This window comes from Salvelinus fontinalis, chromosome 31 (assembly GCF_029448725.1).
Source record: "Salvelinus fontinalis isolate EN_2023a chromosome 31, ASM2944872v1, whole genome shotgun sequence".
Taxonomy (NCBI): domain Eukaryota; kingdom Metazoa; phylum Chordata; class Actinopteri; order Salmoniformes; family Salmonidae; genus Salvelinus; species Salvelinus fontinalis.
The window spans coordinates 44710785-44734403 of NC_074695.1; the positions used below are offsets into that span (position 1 = coordinate 44710785).

Sequence of the window (23619 nt, forward strand, 5' to 3'; positions counted from 1 at the left end):
GAGGTGGAGTGAAGGCAGTCAATAGCACAACAACAAAAACACAGTGCACATGTTCTGGCCACTGTGCACACCTATAAAATGTCAGTCACTGGAAAACTGGACTATGTCACCGGAGAGGAAAATGAAGCCGGACTGTGTCTTGGAGTACAATAAGAAAATGGGAGCAGTTGACAAAGTGGGCATACAGAGCAGTTTTGTTGAGTGTGCCAGAAAGTCCCTCAAATTGTACAATAAGTACATTTTCCACCTGACAGACATAGCTGTCGTCAACGGCCACATTGTCCACTGGCAGGTCACAGGACAGGTGAAGAAAAAGTATTTAGGATGCCAGCGTTTCCCTTAGCCATGGTCGCCATATGTAATATGCCCATACCCCGCTCTCACTTTGTTTGTACGCCGCTATTGTATCAAAGACACCAGACTTTGCACCTCAGGTTTCCCGCCCTGTCTCACACGCAGAGCCCCTCACAGGCTAATACCAAAGCCTCTTTCAAATAATAAATATAATATAGATCGTCTTATGAAGCCTCATATGAAGCTGACTATGTGGTCTTGATGCAGGGAGGGGCGCAGAGAATTGCGGGAAAATGCAACAATTTACATTCTAGAACAGCAGCATATAATTTTATCCTTTTTTTTCTGAATGAACAGCTGACCGAATGACCGCAATGCTGCAGCAGCAGCAGCACACATAGAAATATAATTAATAGAACAGGCTTGGATCCTCTAACCCTGGCAATTTGACTGATAAACTCATGGGTACACTCGCAATGGCTGCTTGGTATTGCGATGCAATATTTCCATGGTAATGTAGAATGTTCATTCAAATTATCAATGGAATGTATTTTTTGTAATGTCAGTTGATTCAACAAATCACAGCTCATATTTTAGTACATATTTTACTTCCTGCCTGCTTTGCTCCTATGGGTACACTCACAATGGCCACCAGTCGACCCATTATGCCATCGTTAACTTGATTGGGTGACACCCGTTCTATTCATTTTATTTCTATGGCAGCACATGCAGTAAGGAGCGGAGAAGAGAGAATGTGTCAAATGTACTGTCATCCAAAATTGTGTATCTCACCTACACATATCCTTATTCTCCACCGCCACCCGTAGGTTGTGGCATACCTCAAATCTAATGTGCACCACAATGCATAATGAAAAACTCCTCGCCCCTTGCAATGATACAGACACTATTTATATTGCTGCCTTTGCTGTCTTACTGAGGTGGCACGCTGGCATGCAGCAGATTGTCCCCAAGGTGTTTTTTAAAAGCGCCATCTGCTCTCCAGATTCCCTCTTAGAGTTACCTTGTGGCTGCTGTGTTGTGTTTCTGTCGTTTCTAATGGTCTGACTGTTGCTTGTGTTCCTGTTCCTTAGGGCGGATGAGTGAAGTGTTTAAGGATGTGGATAAAGGCTATAATGGGATGGAGAGGGCATCTGTCACCCAGCTGCTGCCTAAAAGCGACAGCTACCCTCCCATGCCCCCTGGACCCCCGATGGGGCCCACCAGTGACTACTGCCAGCGCTCCGAGCAGCCAATGGCCCAGCACCATGAAATGGCAACCTCAGCGAGGGAGTCTGCGCTACCTGCGCCTCCACACTCGATGTCGTCCCATCCTCCGGCTGTGTCTGCGCCTTCCACCCATTCTAGGCTCTCTGCACCTCCTGCAATGTCTACGTCTCCAATGGGTACATTAGGACCTCCTGTCGTTTCATCCTTCTCTGTTAGTTCTGCGCCTCCCCGAAACTCAGAGGCTCCCATGTCCTCTTCTCCTTCTCTCCCTGTGCTTGGACCTCCTCCTGGGCTGTCTTCGCCTCCTCTGATGAGCATAAGACCTTCTCCAGTGTCTTTGTCCACACCTCCATCAGGGGCATCTCCACCCTCGTCAGTGTCTGTACCTCTTCCCAAGCCACCTGCACCACCTCTTCTCCTGGGCAAATCCTCTATACCTCCAGCTGTGTCTGCTCCGCATCCAGTCAGTGCTCCTCCCCCAGTGTCTGTGGCACATCAGACTGCTCCCATGACATATGCACCTCCTGCGATGGTCTCTACTCCTACCATGGTGTGTGCTCCCTTGCGCTCCATGTCTGCGCCCATCTCTGCACTTCAGCAGATGGTTCAAGGATCCAGACCACCGCCTTTGACTTCCTCTCCCACAGCTTTATCTGGAACTCCTCGAGAAAAGTTTTGGACTCCATCAATATCTGCAGTTGCACCTCCCCCAGCGGTTTCTGTGTCCCCCCCAGCGGTGTCTACTACCTCGGTTGCAGTCAGGCAAGCTTCCTCAGCAGTGCCCAATCCTCCTTGGACAGTCAGTGCACCTTCTATATCAGTGTCCTCACCTCCTCGATCTGTGTCTACTCCTCCCCCAGTAGTTTCTCCTCCCTCCACAGAGTCTGCGTCTGCAGTGTCCTCTTCTCCAAAGGAGGTATCTATGCCTCCTTTAACAGTCCAAGGCCCTAAAGCTCAAGCCTCCGGAGTTTCTTCAATGTCTGAGCCTCCTGCCTTGGTGTCTGTGCCTCCTTTAGTGATGACTGCTCTTCATATGGTCCCCTCAACCCCTCCTGCTGTCTCTGCGCCTTCCCTATCCGTTCCTGCTCCTCCACAACCCCCTAAACACATGTTTTCCGCTGAGCCAGAGGAGCGAGACATGGGGAACAAGAAGGCCATGGGCAACAAGAAGGAACCCTCTGTAGAACCACATGGAAAACCAGAGGGGAGTTCTGCACAGCCTAAAGTCGACCCAGTTAGAACACCATCAAAGATGGATGCCACCAAGTCTCTTACTCGTCAATCTGAAAAACACTCACACAAACCCCTCACAGATATTCCTGGGACTCCTCCGCCTCCCAAGGACCAAGAGAACTCCTTTGACGACAAAATGCGTGCGGAGAGAATGGACACCGCCCCCCTGAGACACTCATACTCTCCCCTGGAGAGAAGAGGTCTGGATGACACCTGTGAGATGGACGAGTCAGCGGATGAGGAGTCTGCGTACGAGTCGTCGCAGGTGTCCACGTGCCTCGACAGCACCAGGATGGAGAAAACCAGCTTTACTGAAGAGGATGATGCCTGTAACGACTCGTCACTCAACGACACATCTCAGTTTGGTGACACTTCTAGACTTTGCGCTAACTCTCGAATGGATGACACGTCTCGATTGGATGACAGCTTCCGTGTAGATGGTGAAACCTCTCGGTTTGATGATACCTCTCGCATGGATGAAGACTGCTCTCGATTGGATGTCGCCTCTCAATTGGATGACAGCTCTCGCATAGATGGCGGCAAATCTCGATTTGATGATACCTCTTGTTTGGGTGACAGCTCTCTCATGGATCACCCCTCTCGTGAGGATGAAATATCACATGTTGCTGACACTACAATAGATAGCAGCTTCTCCTCTGTGGAGGACTCCAGGGACTTGACACTGGATGATACCCAAACAGAGGACTCTTCCCAGGCAGAGGAGACCATTGACAGCTGCCTGAGTACCGGGGTGTCCATGCTGGATTCCTCTCTGAACAACACCTCTCAGATGGAGGACTCCTGTGTTGAATCCTCCCAGAATGACGTTTCCCGGTCAAGCTCAAATGGCCCTGCCAAACCACCCCCAGCCTACAAAGGTAAGATCCTTGCCATAGTTGATATGACAACCTATGTTTGTATTTAGTTAGCTTAAAGGGTTATTTCACCCAAATTACAAAATTACACATTGGTTTCCTTCCTTTTTAATTTTCCAAATGATCTCAAATGTATTGTGAATCCCAACAGTCACTTCTAGATGTTTTGAACATGTGTGAAAAAAGGCTAATATCGGTCGCATCTAAATCGCTGTGAAATTATTTAGTCAATAACAAAGCATATGGTTTTTACAGCTGTTTGAAGTTGATGGGCCAAAACCGAAAGTAAAAGGTTCAACTCTGTGCTTGAGCCTTTTACTTTCGGTTTTGGTCCACCGGCTTCAAACAGCTGAAAAAAATCATATGCTTTGTTATTGACAAAATAATTTCACAGTGATTTAGATGGTACATTGATCCCTAAACCAAGTGCTTGATTTCTCACTTAAACTGAAATTGAGTGTAGAATTCTTGCAACCAGGGAATGACAGAGCGATTTCCACTAGATACAGCCACAAAGTCAGAACAGCTTTCCCATTTTGACAACAGATGCCTCTCCAGCGGGAGAAATCAGGAAGCAAAATCACAGCCAATCACAACGCTGGTGGTTAAGTAACACTGTGAAACACTATCATTACGCTATTACTGCAGATGCAGTATGTTATGGTCATTTTCTAAAATTACAGCTTAAATATTTTTTACATCATGTGTAGCACCTTTATGTAAGATAGTGTGTGGGTTGAAGAGTTGTTGGTTGGGTCTTGGAAATTACAGTTGATTAATTATCAACTCTATTTATCACAGCCAGCTATGGGAGCACTTATTTTGTCAACAAACAGTGACTGTCAGTTAATTTGAGGTTGTTAACCATTAACCCTTAATCTTATGACCTATTGACAGGGTTTGAAGGTGAATGTGAGTCGGAGGGTCAGGATATACCCGACTCTGCTGGCACCACTAAGGCCAGTGCCGTTAGTATCATGGCTCCCCCTGTTATGGACAAAGGCAAGCACACAGCGGCGCTCAGTGCCCTGGTGGGGAACCTGGTTGCAGCCCCACTCCTACCCTTAGCCGCCCCAGCCGTACCCACCAACAGCCAAAAGACACCAAGGAAACCCAGGAAGCCACGCACTCCAACAGCCTCCACTCCCGGTAAACCAACTTCTTTGTCCCTTTTTTCCTTTATGATATTTCTGTGCAACTCCAATTCATTTTGAGCAAACAAAGTTGTGTACAATGGCCAAGCAAGGATTTCTGACTTTCTGTTGTCTTTCTCTCCAGTTCCCCAGGTCCCCGGCCAAGCACAGAGGAGGTCCGCTGTTAAAACTCCAAAGGTGGATAAGATAAAAGTGGAGAGGAAGAAGAAGAAGCTTGAGAAAGGAGAGGTAGTAGAGAAAAAGGAGAAGGGACCACCAAGAAAGAGAAAGAAGACAGAATCAGTAGCAGTCACAGTAGAGGCTGAACGTTCTGCTGAAGGCTTACTTTCTGGTCAAAGTGGACCTATCACTACCATCAATGAACCATGTCTGACCAGTGGCGAGACCCCGCCGGCCATCAAACCCAAGAAGGTTAGGGTCAAGAATCTGGAACCGATGCCACCCAAAATAGCGAAAATTGATGTTGACACTAAACCCAATGATGGCAATAACGACAATGATGGAGATGACAGTTCCACTGCTGGTAATGAACACGCTAACTATTTTGATTCTGGAAATTCTGGAAATGATTGTATATATATATTTTTGTTGTTGTTTCTCTAGATGTATACTGAACAAAAATATAAACGCAACATGTAAAGTGTTGGTCCCATTTTTCACGAGCTGAAATAAAATATCCCATAAATGTTTCATACGCACAAAAAGCTTATTTCTCTAAAATGTTGTGCATAAATTTTACAACCCTGTCAGTAAGCATTTCTCATTTGCCAAGATTATCCATCCATCTGACAGGTGTGGCATATCAAGAAGCTGATTAAACAGCATGATCATTACACAGGTGCACCTTGTGCTGGGGACAATAAGGCTACTCTAAAATGTGCAGTTTTCTCACAACACAATGCCACAGATGTCTCAGGTTGAGGGAGCGTGCAATTGGCTTGCTGACTGCAATAATGTCCCAGAGCTGTTGCCAGAGAATGTAATGTTCATTTCTCTACCATAAGCCGCCTCCAACATCGTTTTAGAGAATTTGACAGTACGTCCAACTCGTCTAACAACTGCAGACCACGTCTAACCATGCCAAACCTTGACCTCTACATCCGGCTTCTTCACCTGCGGAATCTTCTGAGACCAGCCACCCAGACAGCTGATGAAACTGTGGGTTTGCACAACCAAAGAACATCTGCACAAACTGTCTGAGACCGTCTCAGGTAAGCTCATCTGCATGCTTGTCGTCCTCACCAGGGTCTTGACCTGACTGCAGTTCGGCGTCATAACCGACTTCAGTGGGCAAATGCTCACCTTTGATGGCCACTGGCACGCTGGAGAAGTGTGCTCTTCACAGATGAATCACTGGTTCAACTGTACTAGGCAAACGGCGTATGAGTGGGTGAGCTATTTGCTGATGTCAACGTTGTGAATAGAGTGACCCATGGTGGTGATGCGGTTACAGTATGGGCAGGCATAAGCTATGGAAAACGAACGCAATAGGATTTCATCGATGGCAATTTGAATACACAGAGATACCTTGACGAGATCCTGAGGCCCATTGTCGGGCCATTCATCTGCCGCCATCACCTCATGTTTCAGCATGATAATGCGCAGCCTCATGTCGCAAGAATCTGTACACAATTCCTGGAAACTGAAAATGGCCCAGTTTTTCCATGGCCTACATACTTACCAGACATGTCACCCATTGAGCATGTTTGGGATGCTCTGGACCGACGTGTACGACAGCATGTTCCAGTTCCCGCCAAGATCCAGTAACTTCGCACAGCCATTGAAGAGGAGTGGGACAACCTTCCACAGGCTACAATCAACAGCCTGATCAACTCTATGCAAAGGAGATGTCGCGCTACTTTAGGCAAATGGTGGTCACATGCCAGATACTGGTTTTCTGATCCACGCCGTTACCTTATTTTAAAGGTATCTGTAACCAACCGATGCATATCTGTATTCCCAGTCATGTGAAATCCATAGATTAGGGCCTAATGAATTAATTTCAATTGACCAATTTCCTTATATGAATTGTAACTCAGTAAAATATTTTAAATTGTTGCATGTTGCATTTATATTTTTGTTCAGTGTAGTTATGACCCAATGATTATAAACTCTAAACCAGGGATCATCAACTAGATTCATCTGCGGGACACTTTTTTTTCAGATGGTCAGGTGGCTGGAACATAATTACAAATAATTTGTAGACTGCAAATTGAACGCAAAGAAGCCCAAACAGATATTCGAAAAACATAATTTCATACCTTGCTTAGGTTTTTCTCTCTGCATTGTTGTGAAGGACCTGTAAATTAAGCATTTCATTCTTAGCCTACACCTGTTTACGAAGCATGTGACAAAACATTTTGATTTGATTTGTATGTGACCACATATACAGTATCTCCCTATTATGCATGGGAATACTTTTTCCAAAATTAAACTTACTTGGTGTGACAGGTGTTGCTTGCTCATTTGGTGTGTGTATATATATATTTTAAAAAAAATATTAATACATTTTTTTGGCTCTGAAAACTTGGGGGAACCATGCTCTAAACCGATGTTGATGGATGAGAGTAATTCGGTACAAATCTAATTCTCTCTTTCTCTAATTCTCTGATCCTTGTACAGGTGACACCCCCAGGAGGAGGATAGCAACAGAGGAGCAGGTCCACTTCCCTCTGCTCCATGGGTAATGATACACACACTTGTGAAAAGCTCCCCTAATTAGTGTGTCTCTGTGCAAAATATTTCAAATGTGTGGAAAGTGCAGGTTAGTGTTCACCCATAAATACAATACTCCTCGGTTTCATCCTTCTATTCTAGGCCGACTGCAGGGATATTATGAACTACTGTGTGTTGAATGTGGCTCTTAACGTGACTTTTTATTGATCTGTGCTTTAGCTGGAGGAGGGAAGTCCGAGTCAGGAAGACTGAGGACCGGCTGAAGGGGGAGACCTGGTACTATAGCCCCTGCGGGAGGAGGATGAAGCAGTTTCCAGAAGTCATCAAGGTAAATGGCCCCGAGTTAGAGTAAAACATTTTTGTCACAGAAGGTCAGCAGCTACAAATATCTCTTGATACAGTGGGATATCTTTCCCGCAGGGCATTTACCACGTCACACAGAAACTATAAGAGAACATGTTTTTAGTATACAAACAGCAGTTGCATTTGATCTTATTTAATTGAACCGTCAGTTGCTCATACTGTGCGTGGATCACATGTGACTTGGTGACCTATGATCTGGCTTTCTCCCATGTTCCCTGGCTCTGTCACTGACCCATGCTCTTGTTCTCCCTCAGTACCTGAACAAGCACAAGGACACCGCTGTGACCAGGGAACACTTCAGCTTCAGCCCCCGCATGCCCGTAGGAGATTTCTACGAAGAGATGGACTCAGCTGAGGTGTGTGTGGATCTGTTTCCTGTGCTGACAGATCTGTCATCATAAATAGCTGTAGTAATAACTCAATGCAGACTGTCATAAGCCCTATTCGGACGGGATTAGTTTTACCGGGGAAGGTTGGGTAATGTAATTATGTGTACGAGCACAAAGCAAATCTGTATTTTAAGGCCTGTCCGAATCTGCCATGTCAGTCATTTTTACATGGCAGGAGAGTAACAATTCCAGCCAGAACTCCAAAATCCCTGCGAATTGACATCCCTGTGTTCTGAGAGAAATGTCTTAAGTTTGACAGGCGTTGCTCGCGGTTTGAGCAAGAAAGTGCTTTGCGTAGCCTATATATGAAGGGCCTACACATTCACAGTGAATGCTTTTGTTTATTAGCTTTTTGCGATTAAATTGAACATCGCCAAATGCACCATTTAAAAGATATTGTGCCTATTTAATGCAACCTGTGAGGTTAATAAATCGCAAAGCAGCATACAACTGACCTTTTGGAGATGACAGTTCAATTTCTCATCCATAGCCTAAAAACGCGTATCTAGTGCAAGTGCGCTGTTTAGCTGACATCTGAAGGCAGGGGGGCATTTAGGACATCTTCTACCTCGGATCGCTGAAATATCCTAATGATTATGATCACACTTCCGCAATTCAAATATTATGGCGACACTATACCGAAGATGGTTTAGAAACTTGTGAACCAGTCTCGAGATATCAGTGTAGCCTATTATCACTTGGACATGATGAAATATCTTCACGATTAGAAGGAAAAAAACTCCAGGCTTAATAAAAAATATAAATACAATTAGGAAAAAACTAATCCTGTGGAATAGTTTACTTAACCAATGTTCTCTAGTAGTACAAGTCCCATGCAAATAGGGCTATAGTGTAATATCATAAGGAAGACACATTTCCCATTAATCTTTTCATATGATCTCCTCCAGGGAGTGAAATGGTGCCTCCTGGCCAATGAGGAGGTGCCCTCCATGATCATGGCCATCACGGGCCGACGCGGCCGTCCTCCGAACCCTGACAAAGAGAAGCCCCGCCCCCGAGCTCGGCGCACCAAGGGTGGGCTAGTCCGAAAGCCCGGCAGGCCGCCCAAACCAAAGATGGTGGACCTGCTTAGCAAGGTTGACGCCAGAATGCTGGAGAGGCTGGAGGCCAAGGGTGAGTGGACATAGCCTGGCGAAATGAGTCTGTTCACTGGTTGGAATGTAGGCCACTATACAGACTGATTCAATGGCAAGACTGGATCAGAAACATAATATTGTAGAATATGTCTGCATCAAAAAGCTTGTATTAGGTTGGGGTTTTGACGTCTTGAATGTAGCTGTTTGATCTCTATTTTTAGAAGCTCTGACTGAGGAGGACAAGGAGAAACTTGTCAAAATCAAGAAGAAAATGAAGAGAAAGGTATGGTGTACCAAGTATCAAAATCTGAAGACTAAAATTGCATCTTTCTGGTGTTTTCAGGTTGCCTCCAACACACTAAGTCAAAAAGTTACTCTCTTCTAGGCAAGGATGAAAAGAAAGGAGAATAACAAGAATAAGAAGATCCGACAGGAGAAAAAGCAAGCGAAGGTAAGGATTTACTTTCTTTATGACCAAAACACAAATTGGTCTCCCTCTTTATCTAATAAATCCCTCGCCTTCTGTGTTTCCTGTGCTCAGCTTGATAAAGCCAAGGAGACCAAGGACCAGGAGGAGGTGAAGGCTGAACCAGCCGACCAAGAGCCCCCACAGCCTGCCCCCCCACAGCCGCCCGCCCCAGAGCCCAAAAAGCGTGGACCTAGGAAGAAGAAAGCTGCGGTGCCTTTACCGGTCGTGGAGACGGACCAGGAGAGGGTAGCCCAGGGGAAGAGAGTGCTGGGGGCCAGGAGTAAGGCCAAGGCCCTGGCTAAGGCCCAGGCAGAGGCGGAGGCTGCGGCACAGGCGGCCCTGGCAGCTAAGAAGCAGGTGGAAAGGAGAGCCCAGTCCCAGAGACGGCTGGAGGAGAGGAAGAGACAGCAGATGATCCTGGAGCAGCTGAAGAAGCCCACTGAGGACATGTGTCTCACAGACCACCAGCCCCTTCCGGAGCTGTCTCGGATCCCTGGCGTGGTTCTCTCTGGCGTGGCCTTCTCCCACTGCCTGACTGTGGTGGAGTTCCTGCACAGCTATGGCAAGGTGCTGGGCCTCCACATCCCCAGGGACGTGCCTAGCCTCAGCACACTGCAGGAGAGCCTCCTGGGCCTGGGAGACAGCCAAGGCGAGGTCCAGGATCTGCTCATCAAGCTGGTGGAGGCTGCACTACACGACCCAGGCCTGCCACCGTACTACCAGGTGTGTGTTGTGAACTCTATGGAGCTAGTATTGGAGATGGGTGTTCCTGTTTAAAAAAAATTTTTTTTTTTAATTGTTCTGTCTTCATGTTGACATTTTACTGTTAGCAATAGTTGACCATTTTAGAAATGTAGTTGTACGTTGCATGTTAAACCCTAGTTCAACAGATTAACCAGGTCCCTTCTCCCTCCAGTCGGTGAAGATCCTAGGGGAGAAGCTGGTGGATCTGGAGCTGACTCGCAGCACAGTGTCCGAGGGCCTGCGAATCTTCCTGGAGTACCACGGCTTTGACATGGGGGTGTGCAACGTGCTGCGGACCAAGACCTTCCATGCCCTCGGCCCTGACACAAAGGCTGCCATCCTGGGCTTCCTGGTGGAGGAGCTCAACGGTAGCAACATCGTCATTAGGTCAGGGTGACAATACAGATAAACTAAGGAGCTACTGTCAACCTTCATATGCCCTCACTACTATTACTGCTCATGTTTGTTTAATAAAGTATCCTAAGTATGATGCAAATATCTTTCACAATGGAAAGGTGTCAAAAGAAACCCCTTCTGGAAAGAATTTCCCACATTTAAGTGATACCTGTGTATGTTTTTGCATCGCAGTGAGATTGACAACACACTGGAAAACATGGCTACTTACAGGAAGAACAAGTGGATCATCGAGGGGAAATTGCGCAAGTAAGACCAGTCACGGCTCCTTTAATTTAGCTTTGTCTTAGTTGGTGGAAGGAGAGTGTGTGATACCACTGATGTTGTGTGTGTTTTGATATCTGATGTGTGTGATCTGACGTGTATGTGCTCCCGCAGACTGAAGGCAGCTCTAGCACGGCGTACAGGGCGGTCTGAGGAGGAGCTGTGTCTAGAGGAGAGGAGGCGCAGTGTCAGGGTGGCAGAGGAGGAGAACGTCGTTCTACAAGGGAGCAGCTCCATGGAGAGGGGCCGCCGCGCGCCCAAGGAGGAGCCCAAACTCGGCGACGTACGTGTGTGTGTGTGTGTGTCAAATTCAATGTGGCGGTGAGGATGTACTATATATTGTACTCACCAAATGCCCTTTCCACAGACTGACAGCCCCACCAATGACAGCGTTCCGGAGTTGGAGAGGCAGATCGATAAGCTAACGAAAGTAAGGCTAACATACTCTGCAGTCCATCTTCCGCATTCGTTTTTTCTGTCGTGTCTATTCTAATTACGTTGTGTGCGCATCTCTGGGTTGTTTTGTATTTGCAAAATGTCGCCCTAAGTATTTCCTCTCCTCCGCAGCGGCAGGTGTTTTTCCGTAAGAAGCTGCTCCAGTCGTCCCACTCCCTGCGTGCAGTCTCTCTGGGCCAGGACCGGTTCCGCCGGAGATACTGGGTCCTGCCCCACCTGGGAGGGGTACTGGTGGAGGGGCCTGAGGAGATCCTAGGTGAGTCACAGAGAACCTGCCCTCAACCCTCTGCTAGCCAACAAAAAAAGTTCTTTAGCATATTTTTATTGACTCTAAACATATCTCTCCTCTGTCTGGTAGCGTCAGAAGATATCCTGGTGAAGGAGGTGCCTATCACTCTTCTGAAGAGGGAACCTAAAGTGGAGGAGACGCTCACTCCTACTACCCCTCCTGCCCCACTCCCCTCCTCTCTCCCTCCCAAGTCTCAGACTTCCTTCCCCCCTGAGGAGGACCCTCTCCCTGGCACCGCCTCTCTCATGAGCAGACCCAGGGCCCGGGGTCGCCCCCGCAAGATCAAACCAGAGGTGGAGCTACACCTTCGCACTGCCAAGTGTCGCCGCCGTCGCCGTAGCAGCAAGTCCGGCGGGGAGGAGACTGGGCCAAGCATTGCCCCAGAGGCCACCACCAACGGCTCACAAGACCTCACGCAGTCCGCCTTCCACAACTGGCTCAGCCAATCGCAGGGCGCCATAACTAACGGGACGGAGCCAGCAACAGGCAGCCAACCAGAGGACAGTGTGAAGGAGATGGCGGAGAAGCAGGGGCAGTGGTTCAACTTGCTGCCCAAACAGCCCTGTGACAAAACCTCTCTAACAGAATCCCAGACCCCCCCCATCACCCCCCCCAAACGCCTCCCTCTGACCCCCAGCACCCTGCCCGCTCTCGCCGCTCCTCTGCTACAGGTGAGTCCCAACCTCAGCCCCCTGCACACTCTCCAGGACCCTCATGGGAGAGAACACTCTACATGCATTTTCATATGATCTCTTAGTAAACAAGCACACTTTCTCCCTTTCCCTCTCCAGTCTGTCCCAGCCACCTCGGACTCCCCACCCCAGGTGGCCCCTACCCAGACCCCCACCCCAGCCAAACCGGGGCGCAGGCGGAGGAGGGGCAGCAGTCCCGCCCGTAGGGTTGGAGCTAGAGGGGCTGCAGCTAAGCGTCGTGGCCGCCCTCCTTCCACGCTCTTCCAGGAGATAGAGCAGCAGTACTTCACTCAGCTCGTGGTCAAGCCCATTCCAGCATGTAAGCCTTCAATTCAAGCTCATTCCAAAACCACTGTGGTTACGTGTATCAAATTTCCTCACTGCGGTTTCTGATGAGACTTGTCAGCAATGTAAACATGCTGCAATTTGAGCTGTTGATTTGGCCTACATGATTATGCATGGTTAGCCGAAAATACTAGCATGTTCATCAAGATGTAATCAGTAGTGGTTGACATGTTTGTGTGTGGTTAGCCGATATGACTAGCATGGTTAGCTAACATGATATGCTAGGCGCGATGCGGGTGTCTAATGTGTGTGCTGCTGCTGTTGCGTTAGCGATGGTGCGTGGCTGGTGGTGGATCAAGGAGCCTGAGGAGCTGACGGCTACCCTGCAGGCCCTGCACCCGCGAGGCATACGGGAGAAGGTGCTCCACAAACACCTGGCCAAACACATGGAGTACCTGGCTGAGGTCTGCACACGGCCCATCAACGGTGAGGCAACGAACACTGGTCACTCAGTCAGCTATAGGGGAAGATGTGGATAATAAAAGGTGTACTGTGTTTTAGATTGCTTGTGTTTTATATTGAGGCTGCTTTTGACATCAATGGGACTTGGTTTAAATAAGGATGGTTTTGTAATGAATGGAAACTGGATTACAACACGTCTTTCCATTCCCTTTCTCTCTTTACCATCTCTCCTTCTCTCCCTCTCTGTCCCCTTGCCTCTTCTCCGCTCGTCCACCCTGTCCTCTCACCAGACACTATATTCCAGGTGAAGGTGGAGGCGGGCGAGGCCCTGCTGGAGGCTCTGCAGCAGACGTGGCAGGTTCAGGAGCGGGCCCTGGAGACAGACGTCAGTGCCCTCCGCTGGGTGGAGGACCTGGAGCGGAGGGTCATCGCCGCTGACCTTCACCTCAAGGTGAGGCGCCAGGGGGACAGTGGGGCTGTGTTGCAGTAGTCTAAAGTGGATTCCAGTGTTTGGTTCAATGCCTTTCCCTACACAGACCTGGAAATAGAATTGGGGGAGAGGAGATTCCCAAATAAGTCACCCCCACGTTTACAGCGTTTTCAGATCTGTGCGGACAAAGGCGAGGAAGACACTTTAGACTGTGGAGATGCACCCAGGGCTGCGTGGGTAGAGTGGGTGGCTGTTAGATATGCCAGAGCTTAATCATTTTGTCAGTTTTTCTACGGCTGCAGTTGCACTGAATGTCCAGAGGGTGGCGTATTTGGCCTGTGCTGCTGCCGTTTGTATAGAGTGAATGTGCGGCCCCCCCCCCCCATGTCATAGTGTCATGCAAAAAGAGGTCACACTCATCACATCACATGTCCATGACTTATATTTCAAGATGGCTCCCCAGAATGGAAGGAGTGACACTGACAATAGCACGGAAACGCCAGGCGCAGGATTCCAGGTACAAACCAGGTTTCAGATCTAATGTTCGCTCGTCGTCACCCTGTTTTAAGATCTACACTCGTTCACACATCTTCATGTTTCCCCTTTTCCTTTAGAATTGTATCTGTTACAATTCCTCTTTTCCTACACCTCTTAAAATAACATGGAGTTGTCCCAAATATCAGAATGTGTAGAATTCTCTCTTTAACACCCCTGCTCCTTACTGTTAGAAATACGAGCTGTTTGTCTCTCTGCTCCTTCTATTCACCCTGCCTCTGTCCTTTTTTAGGGGCCTGCTGTTATGTTGTTAATTAGTTTACGTCGTTATACAAATGTATTGTTTGTCTTCACTTGATGTCGCTTACCTTACCTCACAGCCCTTTTGAGTCTTTCTCTAGCTTCAAAGTCCTTTGCTAACTGCTTTTTGGTTGTCGAACTATAATATTCTCTTTTCTGTCATTCTCCCTCCTTCCCTCCCCTCAGCCCTACACGGTCCCAGAGGCAGACTCCACACGTGACGACCTGCAGTACTACGAGCATGACACGGACCCCCGGGACGACTGGATCGTGCGGACCAAGAAGGAGTGGTCGGACCTGCCTCGCGTGGCCAGTCACCCGCTAGACCTGGCAGTACTGCGCCTAGCCAACCTGGAGAGGAACATCGACCGGCGCTACCTGAAGGAGCCCCTCTGGAACCTGGCCGAGGTGGTGCGTCTCGCCCCGCTCACCCCCGAGGAGAGCCAGATGGGCCAGATGGACGTCATGAGGTGAGAGGAAGGGACAGGGTCAAAGTCAGGCTAGAGGGTTAGAGGTTGGAAAGGATGGAGTGGATGGGAGCGGGGTTTAATCGTAATAGGATGGATTTGATTTGTGTAGCATTTGGTCAATTTGCTTAAAACACTTCAGAGTGTTTTAACCTTTTTTCTCACTTAAGCTTTTAACTGTTTCCGTAATCTCCCCCCCCCCCCCCCCCAGCCTGGAGAGTGAGATAACCTCCAGGTTGCGGACATGGCGTCAGGCCCTGGACCGTTGTCGGAGCGCCCCCCAGCTATGTCTGTGTCTGCTGCAGCTGGAGAAGGCCATCGCCTGGGAGAGGTCCGTGGTCAAAGTGGTGAGGACAAATCCACTTTAGCAATACTCAATATCTACACTGAGAGTAGAAACCATTGTTATAAAGGGAGGAGGATGGATGTTGGCGAAATTAGTAATATAGAACATTAGTAGAGATAGCAGACACTTTGATCCAAGGCTTTCGACTCTGTCAACAACCACATTCTTATCGGCAGACTAAACATCTCTTGGTTTCTCAAATGACTGCCTCGCCTGGTTCACCAACTACTTCTCTGACAGAGTTCAGTGTGTCAAATCGGAGGGCCTGTTGTCCGGACCTCTGGCAGTCTCTATGGGGGTGCCACAGGGTGCAATTTTCGGGCCAACTTTCTTCTCTGTATACATCAATGATGTCGCTCTTGCTGCTGGTGATTCTCTGATCCACCTCTACGCAAACGACGCCATTCTGCATACTTCTGGCCCTTCTTTGGACACTGTGTTAACAAACCTCCAGACGAGCTTCAATGCCATACAACACTCCTTCGGTGGCCTCCAACTGCTCTTAAATTCAAGTAAAACTAAATGCATGCTCTTCAACCGATTGCTGCCCGCCCGCCCAGCATCACTACTCTGGACGGTTCTGACTTAGAATATTTGGACAACTACAAATACCTAGGTGTCTGGTTAGACTGTAAACTCTCCTTCCAGACTCACATTAAGCATCTTCAATCCAAAATTAAATCTAGAATCGGCTTCCTATTTCACAACAAAGCATCTGTCACTCATGCTGCCAAACATACCCTCGTAAAACTGACCATCCTACCGATCCTCGACTTCGGCAATGTCATTTACAAAGTAGCCCACAACACTCTACTCAACAAATTGGATGCAGTGTCATCCCAGTGCCATCCGTTTTGTCACCAAAGCCCCATATACCACCCACCACTGCGACCTGTACGCTCTCGTTGGCTGGCCCTTGCTTCATTCTCGTCGCCAAACCCACTGGCTTCAGGTCATCTACAAGTCTCTAATAGGTAAGGCCCCACCTTATCTTAGCTCGCTGGTCACCATAGCAGCACCCACCCGTAGCACGCGCTTCAGCAGGTATATCTCTCTAGTCACCCCCAAAGCCAATTCCTGCTTTGGCTGCCTTTCCTTCCAGTTTTCTGTTGCCAATGACTGGAATGAATTGCAAAAATCACTGAAGCTGGAGACTCTTATTTAAATTATTTTTTAAATTTTTAATTTTACCCTCCTTTTTTCCCCCAATTTTGTGGTATCCAATTGTTAGTAGTTACTATCTTGTCTCATCGCTACAACTCCCGTACGTGCTCGGGAGAGACGAAGGTCGAAAGCCACGTGTCCTCCGAAACACAACCCAACCAAGCCGCACTGCTTCTTAACACAGCGCGCATCCAACCCGGAAGCCAGCCGCACCAATGTGTCGGAGGAAACACCGTGCACCTGGCGACCTTGGTTAGCGTGCACTGCACCTGGACCGCCACAGGAGTCGCTGGTGCGCGATGAGACAAGGATATCCCTACCGGCCAAACCCTCCCTAACCCGGACGACGCTAGGCCAATTGTGCGTCGCCCCACGGACCTCCCGGTCGCGACCGGTTGCGACAGAGCCTGGGCACGAACCCAGAGTCTCTGGTGGCACAGCTAGCGCTGCGGTGCAGTGCCTTAGACGACTGCGCCACCCGGGCGGCCCGAAGCTGGAGACTCTTACCTCCCTCACTAGCTTTAAGCGCCAGCTGTCTGAGCAGCTCACAGATCACTGCACCTGTACATAGCCCATCTGTAAATAGCCCATCCAACTACCTCATCCCCATACTGTATTTATTTATTTTGTTTATCTTGCTCCTTTGCACCCCTGTATCTCTACTTGCACATTCATCTTCTGCACATCAATCACTCTAGTGTCTAATTGGTATATTGTAATTACTTCGCCACCATGGCCTATTTATTGCCTTACCTCCCTTTTCTTACCTCATTTGCACACACTGTATATAGATTTTCTTCAACTGTATTATTGACTATGTTTTGTTTATTCCATGTGTAACTGTGTTGTTGTATGTGTCGAACTGCTTTGCTTTATTCTTGGCCAGGTTACAGTTGTAAATGAGAACTTGTTCTCAACTTACCTACCTGGCTAAATAAAGATGAAATAAAAAAAATAACAAAATCCAAAGCAGCTTCCAGTAAACACATGCAGTATACTATCATAATCTCAAAGACAGCAACAGAAATTTTGTCTTCAAGACTCTACCTGTGTGTCTGTTGTAGACGTGTCAAGTGTGCAGGAAGGGTGATAATGATGAGTACCTGCTGCTGTGTGACTGCTGTGACCGCGGCTGCCACATGTACTGCCTGAGGCCAAAGGTCACCCAGGTGCCAGAGGGGGACTGGTTCTGCCCCACCTGTTTCTCCAAGGTGAGGACTGACTGGGGTTCTGCTCGGCTACCCTTATGGATTACAGCAGTGGTCACTGTTCACCTAAAGGTCGATCCACAGCTTACTCGGTCATTTAAAGGGCGTGCGTTTGCCGGAGTCAGATTCTTTGGGGATCAACATGGCTAGCACCTGTTTTTACCATTTTAAAATAGACTGGAATCGCATAGTTTTAATTGTATTTAGTTGTATTTATTTGCACCATAAAAACAAGTGATAGACAACAATACAGATAAAATAATTATTTAAAAAACAATGTGTGGTTGGAAGCCCAAGGGCTTACATGAAAACCACACCACAAAAAAATATATTCAATACATAAGTACAAAAATTTTAACCGATAACATAACCTAAGTATAAATTAATTGATTAGTAATCACACAAAAAATATATATATTTGTTTTGTTTAAATGTGTGTGAGTGTGAGAGAGTTAGGCTATATGGAGGAGATTACTTAGTAGTTTGGTTCATCAGGCTGACCCCAGTCTTCGCTGAGGGATGATGTTATGTGAAGATAATTGTATAGATGTATTTCAGTATTAACCTGGAAGAATCCATTGAAGGGTTTAGGTAAACTGTCTGGGAAGTACATAATTGTCGTACATTGTTGTAAATAGACAAGATATTGAGTTTCTTAAACAAAGGTATAGATGGAGCCAGGTAATTAGAGAAGGTGGCTAGTCTTGCAAATGTATTTTTTATGAGTAATTTTGTGTAGGTATGAGGCATATGTACTGACCAGTAAATGAGATATGGGTAAATTAAGCTATATTATAGAGTTAGGAAGCAAGCCTGATGAACCAAACCATTAATCTTTCTGATGATATCAACAGATTTCATCACTTTGCTGCAGACAAATTGAATATGATCTTTCCAGGAAAACTTTTAATCTATTAAAACTCAGAGGAATCTAGTGGATGTAACGTGTTCCTTTTCATTCCCACCAATTGAGATTCTGGCTCTTTTTTTAAACAATTTTTCGTATTCTTACTAGTGAATACAATAAAGTTGGGGGGAAAAAATTGCATTTAAAAATAATTTGTTTTTCTGGAACTATTCAGAAAATGTGGCCATGTGTTGTTGTTGGCTTCATTAATTTGTGAATCAAAATTCTTGTGTGATAAAATCAAATTAGTATCATCAGCAAAGAGAATGGGAAGTACGATAGATACAGCACCAAGGTCATTGATATAGATTAGGAATAATACAGGTCCAATTGTCATACCCTGTGGCATGCCACAAGATGTCTTGGCCCTGGTAGATCTGTATCATAAACATATCTATACAGCCAATTATACAATTGAAGTTGGAAGTTTACATACACTTAGGTTGGAGTCATTAAACTCGTTTTTCAACCACTCCACAAATGTCTTGTTAACCAGCTATAGTTTTGGCAAGTCGTTTAGGACATCTACTTTGTGTATGACACAAGTAATTTTTCCAATAATTGTTTGCAGACAGATTATTTCACTTATAATACACTGTATCACAATTCCAGTGGGTCAGAAGTTTACATACACTAAGTTGACTGTGCCTTTAAACAGCTTGGAAAATTCCAGAAAATTATGTCATAGCTTTAGAAGCTTCTGATAGTCTAATTGACATAATTTGATGCAATTGGAGGTGTGCCTGTGGACGCAGCCGTCATACCGCTTAGGAAGGAGACGCGTTCTATCTCCTAGAGATGAACGTACTTTGGTGCGAAAAGTGCAAATCAATCCCAGAACAACAGCAAAGGACCTTGTGAAGATGCTGGATTAAACAGGTACAAAGTATATATATCCACAGTAAAACGAGTCCTATATCGACATAACCTGAAAGGCCGCTCAACAAAGAAGAAGTCACTGCTCCAAAACCGCAATAAAAAAGCCTGACTACGGCACATGGGGACAAAGATCGTACTTTTTGGAGAAATGTCCTCTGGTCTGATGAAACAAAAATAGAACTGTTGGTCATAATGACCATCGTTATGTTTGGAGGAAAAAGGGAGAGGCTTGCATGCCGAAGAACACCATCCCAAACGTGAAGCACGGGGGTCACAGCATCACGTTGTGGGGTTGCTTTGCTGCATGAAGAACTGGTGCACTTCACAAAATAGATGGCATCATGAGGAAGAAAAATGATGTGGATATATTGAAGCAACATCTCAAGACATCAGTCAGGAAGTTAAAGCTTGGTTGTGAATGGGTATTCCAAATGGACAATGACCCCATGCATGCTTCCAAAGTTGTGGCAAAATGGCTTAAGGATAACAGTCAAGGTATTGGAGTGGCCATCACAAAGCCCTGACCTCAATCCTATCGAACATTTCTGGGCAAAACTGAAAAAGCGTGTGCGAGCAAGGAGGCTACCTGAAACGTTTGACCCAAGTTAAACAATTTAAAGGCAATGCTACCAAATACTAATTGAGTGTATGTAAACTTCTGACCCACTGGGAATGTGATGAAAGAAATAAAAGCTGAAATAAATCATTCTCTCTACTATTATTCTGACATTTCACATTCTTAAAATAAAGTGGTGATCCTAACTGACTGAAGACGGAATTTTTACAAGGATTAAATGTCAGAAAGGGTGAAAAACTGAGTTTAAATGTATTTGGCTAAGGTGTATGTAAACTTCCAACTTCAACTGTATATATGTAATAGAAATGGCTTTGTTTTTAAGGAAATAAGAATAGATGAGTGAGAATACATTTTTCAGTTGATCTTGTCATATTAGAAGTAATAGTGTATATATTGCGGTAGAGGCATTTTAGTTCAACGTCTTAACTGTATTGGGAGTCAAATCTAAACGTAATTGTGTTTACTTAAGTGTAGTCATTGTTCGTTCAGTGGGAAGGGTAGAGAGATGATCGTTAAAACTGCAGAGGACCTCATTTTCATAAAGGTCTTTGAAGCTTATCAAGGCTTTGTTTTTCCACATACAATAGGCAGAATCCAAAGACGAAGGGGGAGAAAATGATTGTTGCAAATGGATCCCAGTACAGAGGGTCCTTTAAAACCCAAAAATGGTTCCCAAAACTTTGTCCAGATCTTAAGAGAAGAAACTACAACCAGATTAGAAGTAAATTTGGATGCAGTAATGGGTCTAGTGGAGCTAAGGGAAGTGAGAGAGGAAAGGACCAAGCTTCTAGAAGGCACCAGTCTGTCCCAGGGGTATGAAGCCAAAATGTGAGTTTCTGAATGTTAGCAGCCCAATAATAGAATTTGAAATTAGGTCAAGCTGAACCACCTTCAGAGTGGTTTATTTGAAGCATTTTTTTTTTATTCTGGAAGGTTTGCTATTCCAGATGAAGGTAGATATCAGCTGCTCCAGAGATTTGAAAAAGTTTTTTATTCAAAATTTGAGAGGAGCAAAACTGAGTTGAAAGCGAGGTAGGCAGGCCTACGTACTACAAGGAGCCCCTTTATTTTGTGACGAAAAACGACATTCATGTACTGCAATGAGTTTTGTTTTGTTCCAATAGGTAAAGTCTGCCAAGCCTCTACCAGAGGGCAGGGGTTCATAAGGTCGCAGATAGAAATCTCCTGCCTTTTCAACCTGGGTTAGATTGAGAAACTGATTACTTTTTGAAAAAGTCACATTGATGCAATGTGATTACAATTATCTGCCCTGTCGTTTTGACGAATTTAATTTTAAACTGAACCCGTTATTAAACCGTAATACTGTCAGTAGCAGTGAGGCCCTTAGGCCTAGTCATGCTAACACCAGCCTCTCTACCCACAGCTCGCTGTGTGGTCACGTGGGCCGCGCGTCACCCAGGCTACCGTACGCCCGCATCTCCTTCAAAACCTGCTACTCTGTAAAGTGGCCCTGAGTCCTCCTTAACCTTTCCCCAGGGCTGTTATTTACTCTCTGTCTCACTGTGTCCCGTTGTTGTTTATAAGGCGAGTGACGGTGAGTCACCACATAGCAACCAGCGCTCCTCCAAGCAGAGGACCCGGGTGAAGAAGAGGAGGTACGAAGACGACAGTTCTGGCGAGGAGACGGTGCCCAGCAGACGTAGTGGCGGTGGTGATGGCATGGCAATGCGACATAAGGACGGCGGCCCCACCTCATCCTCCTCCTCCCGTTACTCGGGAGACGGGGGATGCACGACGGGCTTCTCGCCCGCCAAGCGCCGCCGCATGACCACTCGCAACCAGCCCGACCTCACCTACTGCGAGTGAGTCTGAACTTAGATCAGTTATCTCCTCAGTGTTAGTCGTTAAAGGACCACGAGCTTCCATTTACTGACTTCAGATCACTTCTTGTTACACTGGTTTCTGTAGGACCACTTCTAACGTGTGTGTGTGTGTGTGTGTGTGTGTGTGTGTGTGTGTGTGTGTGTGTGTGTGTGTGTGTGTGTGTGTAGAATCATCCTTATGGAGATGGAGTCTCACGCTGACGCCTGGCCCTTCCTGGAGCCAGTCAACCCCCGCATGGTGCCTGGCTACCGACGCATCATCAAGAACCCCATGGACTTCCTCACCATGAGGGAGAGGCTGCTACAGGGAGGGTACAGGGCACTACTTCACTCTCTGTCTGTGTGTCAGTCTACAACATGACCCAAACTTCCTTAAGGAGGCCCGTTTCTCTCGTTTTCCATAATGTTACTGAAAACCTGTCACCTTTATATTTGACCTGTCTTTCTCCCCTCTCCTCCCCTGCTCCCAGGTACTGCAGCTGTGAGGAGTTTGCAGCGGACGCCCATCTGGTGTTCAACAACTGCGAGCAGTTCAACGAGGACACGTCCGAGGTGGGCATGGCTGGACACTCCATGAAGGGCTTCTTCGAGAACCGCTGGGCGGAGTTCTACGAGAGCAAGGACAAATAGGAGCCCAGGGCGCTGGGGGTGGGGCCAAGGACAGTGCCCTAACCCCATTGCCTGACGCTTATGCTCTCCATTACTACTAAGACTGTCTGGGCTGGAGTCTCCTCCAGCGCTGTATAGATATGTATAGATTTGGTTATTTGTCTGTCGTTCTTGTTTTTCCTTTTTCAAACCTCGACCCTGTTGGGTTGAAATTCTCTGGATGACAGAGAGGGGGATGTTTGAGCTCTCCACCTCTCTTCCCTCCCGCCTTCCCACTGCACTCTCACTTCTGCACCTGACCACCTGCTTGGAATTCTGCTGTCGTCACCTTCTCTCCTAAGCCTCACCCCTTTTCTCATAACAAGGCCACGATATTGGTCCATCCCTTGCTCTGGGGGGCGGGAGGAGGGGCTGAGGCCCTGAGTTGATTGGTTCTCAAATTCTGCCCTGTGTCATGGTCCCGGTCAGGAGGTCTGCCAGACCAATGCGACCACTTCGCTTCAGACGGATATGCTCTGACCTCGTTTCGACCACAAGTGGATCAAAACCCTACGGTTCGCTCTAAACTCAAACACTTTGGGATTGGATACTCTCTTAACTGTTCAATGGAAATGTAATGTGTGGTCTTATGCCTAGAAGCAATTTTTCTCAATATATTTTTATTATATATTCTCTCTCTCTCTCTCTCTATACATATATATATATATATATATATATATATATATATATATATATATATATATATATATATATATATATATATATATATATATATATATATAAAGAGTACAATAGCTGGGATTATTTAATAGCAATAGCTTGTAGTGAATATGTACAGACTCCTTAGTTGAGATGTTTAGACGATTTATGAAAAGGCCAGTAAAACAAAGTGGAAAGGATCGTTTTTTTCTCTCTAAAGACTGTCACATCACACGTAACCAACCCCTAACTCACACACACACACACCTACAGACACACACACATACACACGATTACCCTGCTGCTGTGTG

The 23619-nt window shown here is 46.6% G+C and overlaps 1 protein-coding gene across 2 annotated transcripts in view; it reads left to right on the forward strand.

Annotated features, from left to right (window-relative positions):
- The window catches only part of LOC129830371 (bromodomain adjacent to zinc finger domain protein 2A-like), a 37249-nt gene extending 13983 nt beyond the window's left edge, over positions 1 to 23266 (forward strand). Inside the window, exons 4-29 of one of the 2 annotated variants that reach the window (XM_055892897.1) lie at positions 1386 to 3632; positions 4527 to 4778; positions 4908 to 5306; positions 7406 to 7466; positions 7679 to 7787; positions 8077 to 8178; positions 9120 to 9345; positions 9530 to 9591; positions 9694 to 9759; positions 9850 to 10500; positions 10694 to 10908; positions 11110 to 11184; positions 11314 to 11482; positions 11567 to 11629; positions 11767 to 11911; positions 12014 to 12615; positions 12736 to 12955; positions 13252 to 13407; positions 13674 to 13834; positions 14265 to 14330; positions 14795 to 15078; positions 15287 to 15422; positions 17650 to 17796; positions 21702 to 21979; positions 22169 to 22312; positions 22471 to 23266. In XM_055892897.1, the coding sequence (XP_055748872.1) occupies positions 1386 to 3632; positions 4527 to 4778; positions 4908 to 5306; positions 7406 to 7466; positions 7679 to 7787; positions 8077 to 8178; positions 9120 to 9345; positions 9530 to 9591; positions 9694 to 9759; positions 9850 to 10500; positions 10694 to 10908; positions 11110 to 11184; positions 11314 to 11482; positions 11567 to 11629; positions 11767 to 11911; positions 12014 to 12615; positions 12736 to 12955; positions 13252 to 13407; positions 13674 to 13834; positions 14265 to 14330; positions 14795 to 15078; positions 15287 to 15422; positions 17650 to 17796; positions 21702 to 21979; positions 22169 to 22312; positions 22471 to 22630 (7196 nt within the window). In that variant the 3' untranslated portion in view covers positions 22631 to 23266. The remainder of the gene's footprint in view (positions 1 to 1385; positions 3633 to 4526; positions 4779 to 4907; positions 5307 to 7405; positions 7467 to 7678; positions 7788 to 8076; positions 8179 to 9119; positions 9346 to 9529; positions 9592 to 9693; positions 9760 to 9849; positions 10501 to 10693; positions 10909 to 11109; positions 11185 to 11313; positions 11483 to 11566; positions 11630 to 11766; positions 11912 to 12013; positions 12616 to 12735; positions 12956 to 13251; positions 13408 to 13673; positions 13835 to 14264; positions 14331 to 14794; positions 15079 to 15286; positions 15423 to 17649; positions 17797 to 21701; positions 21980 to 22168; positions 22313 to 22470) is intronic. The other variant, XM_055892898.1, reaches the window with a different exon arrangement.
- The last annotated feature ends 353 nt before the right edge of the window (positions 23267 to 23619 follow it).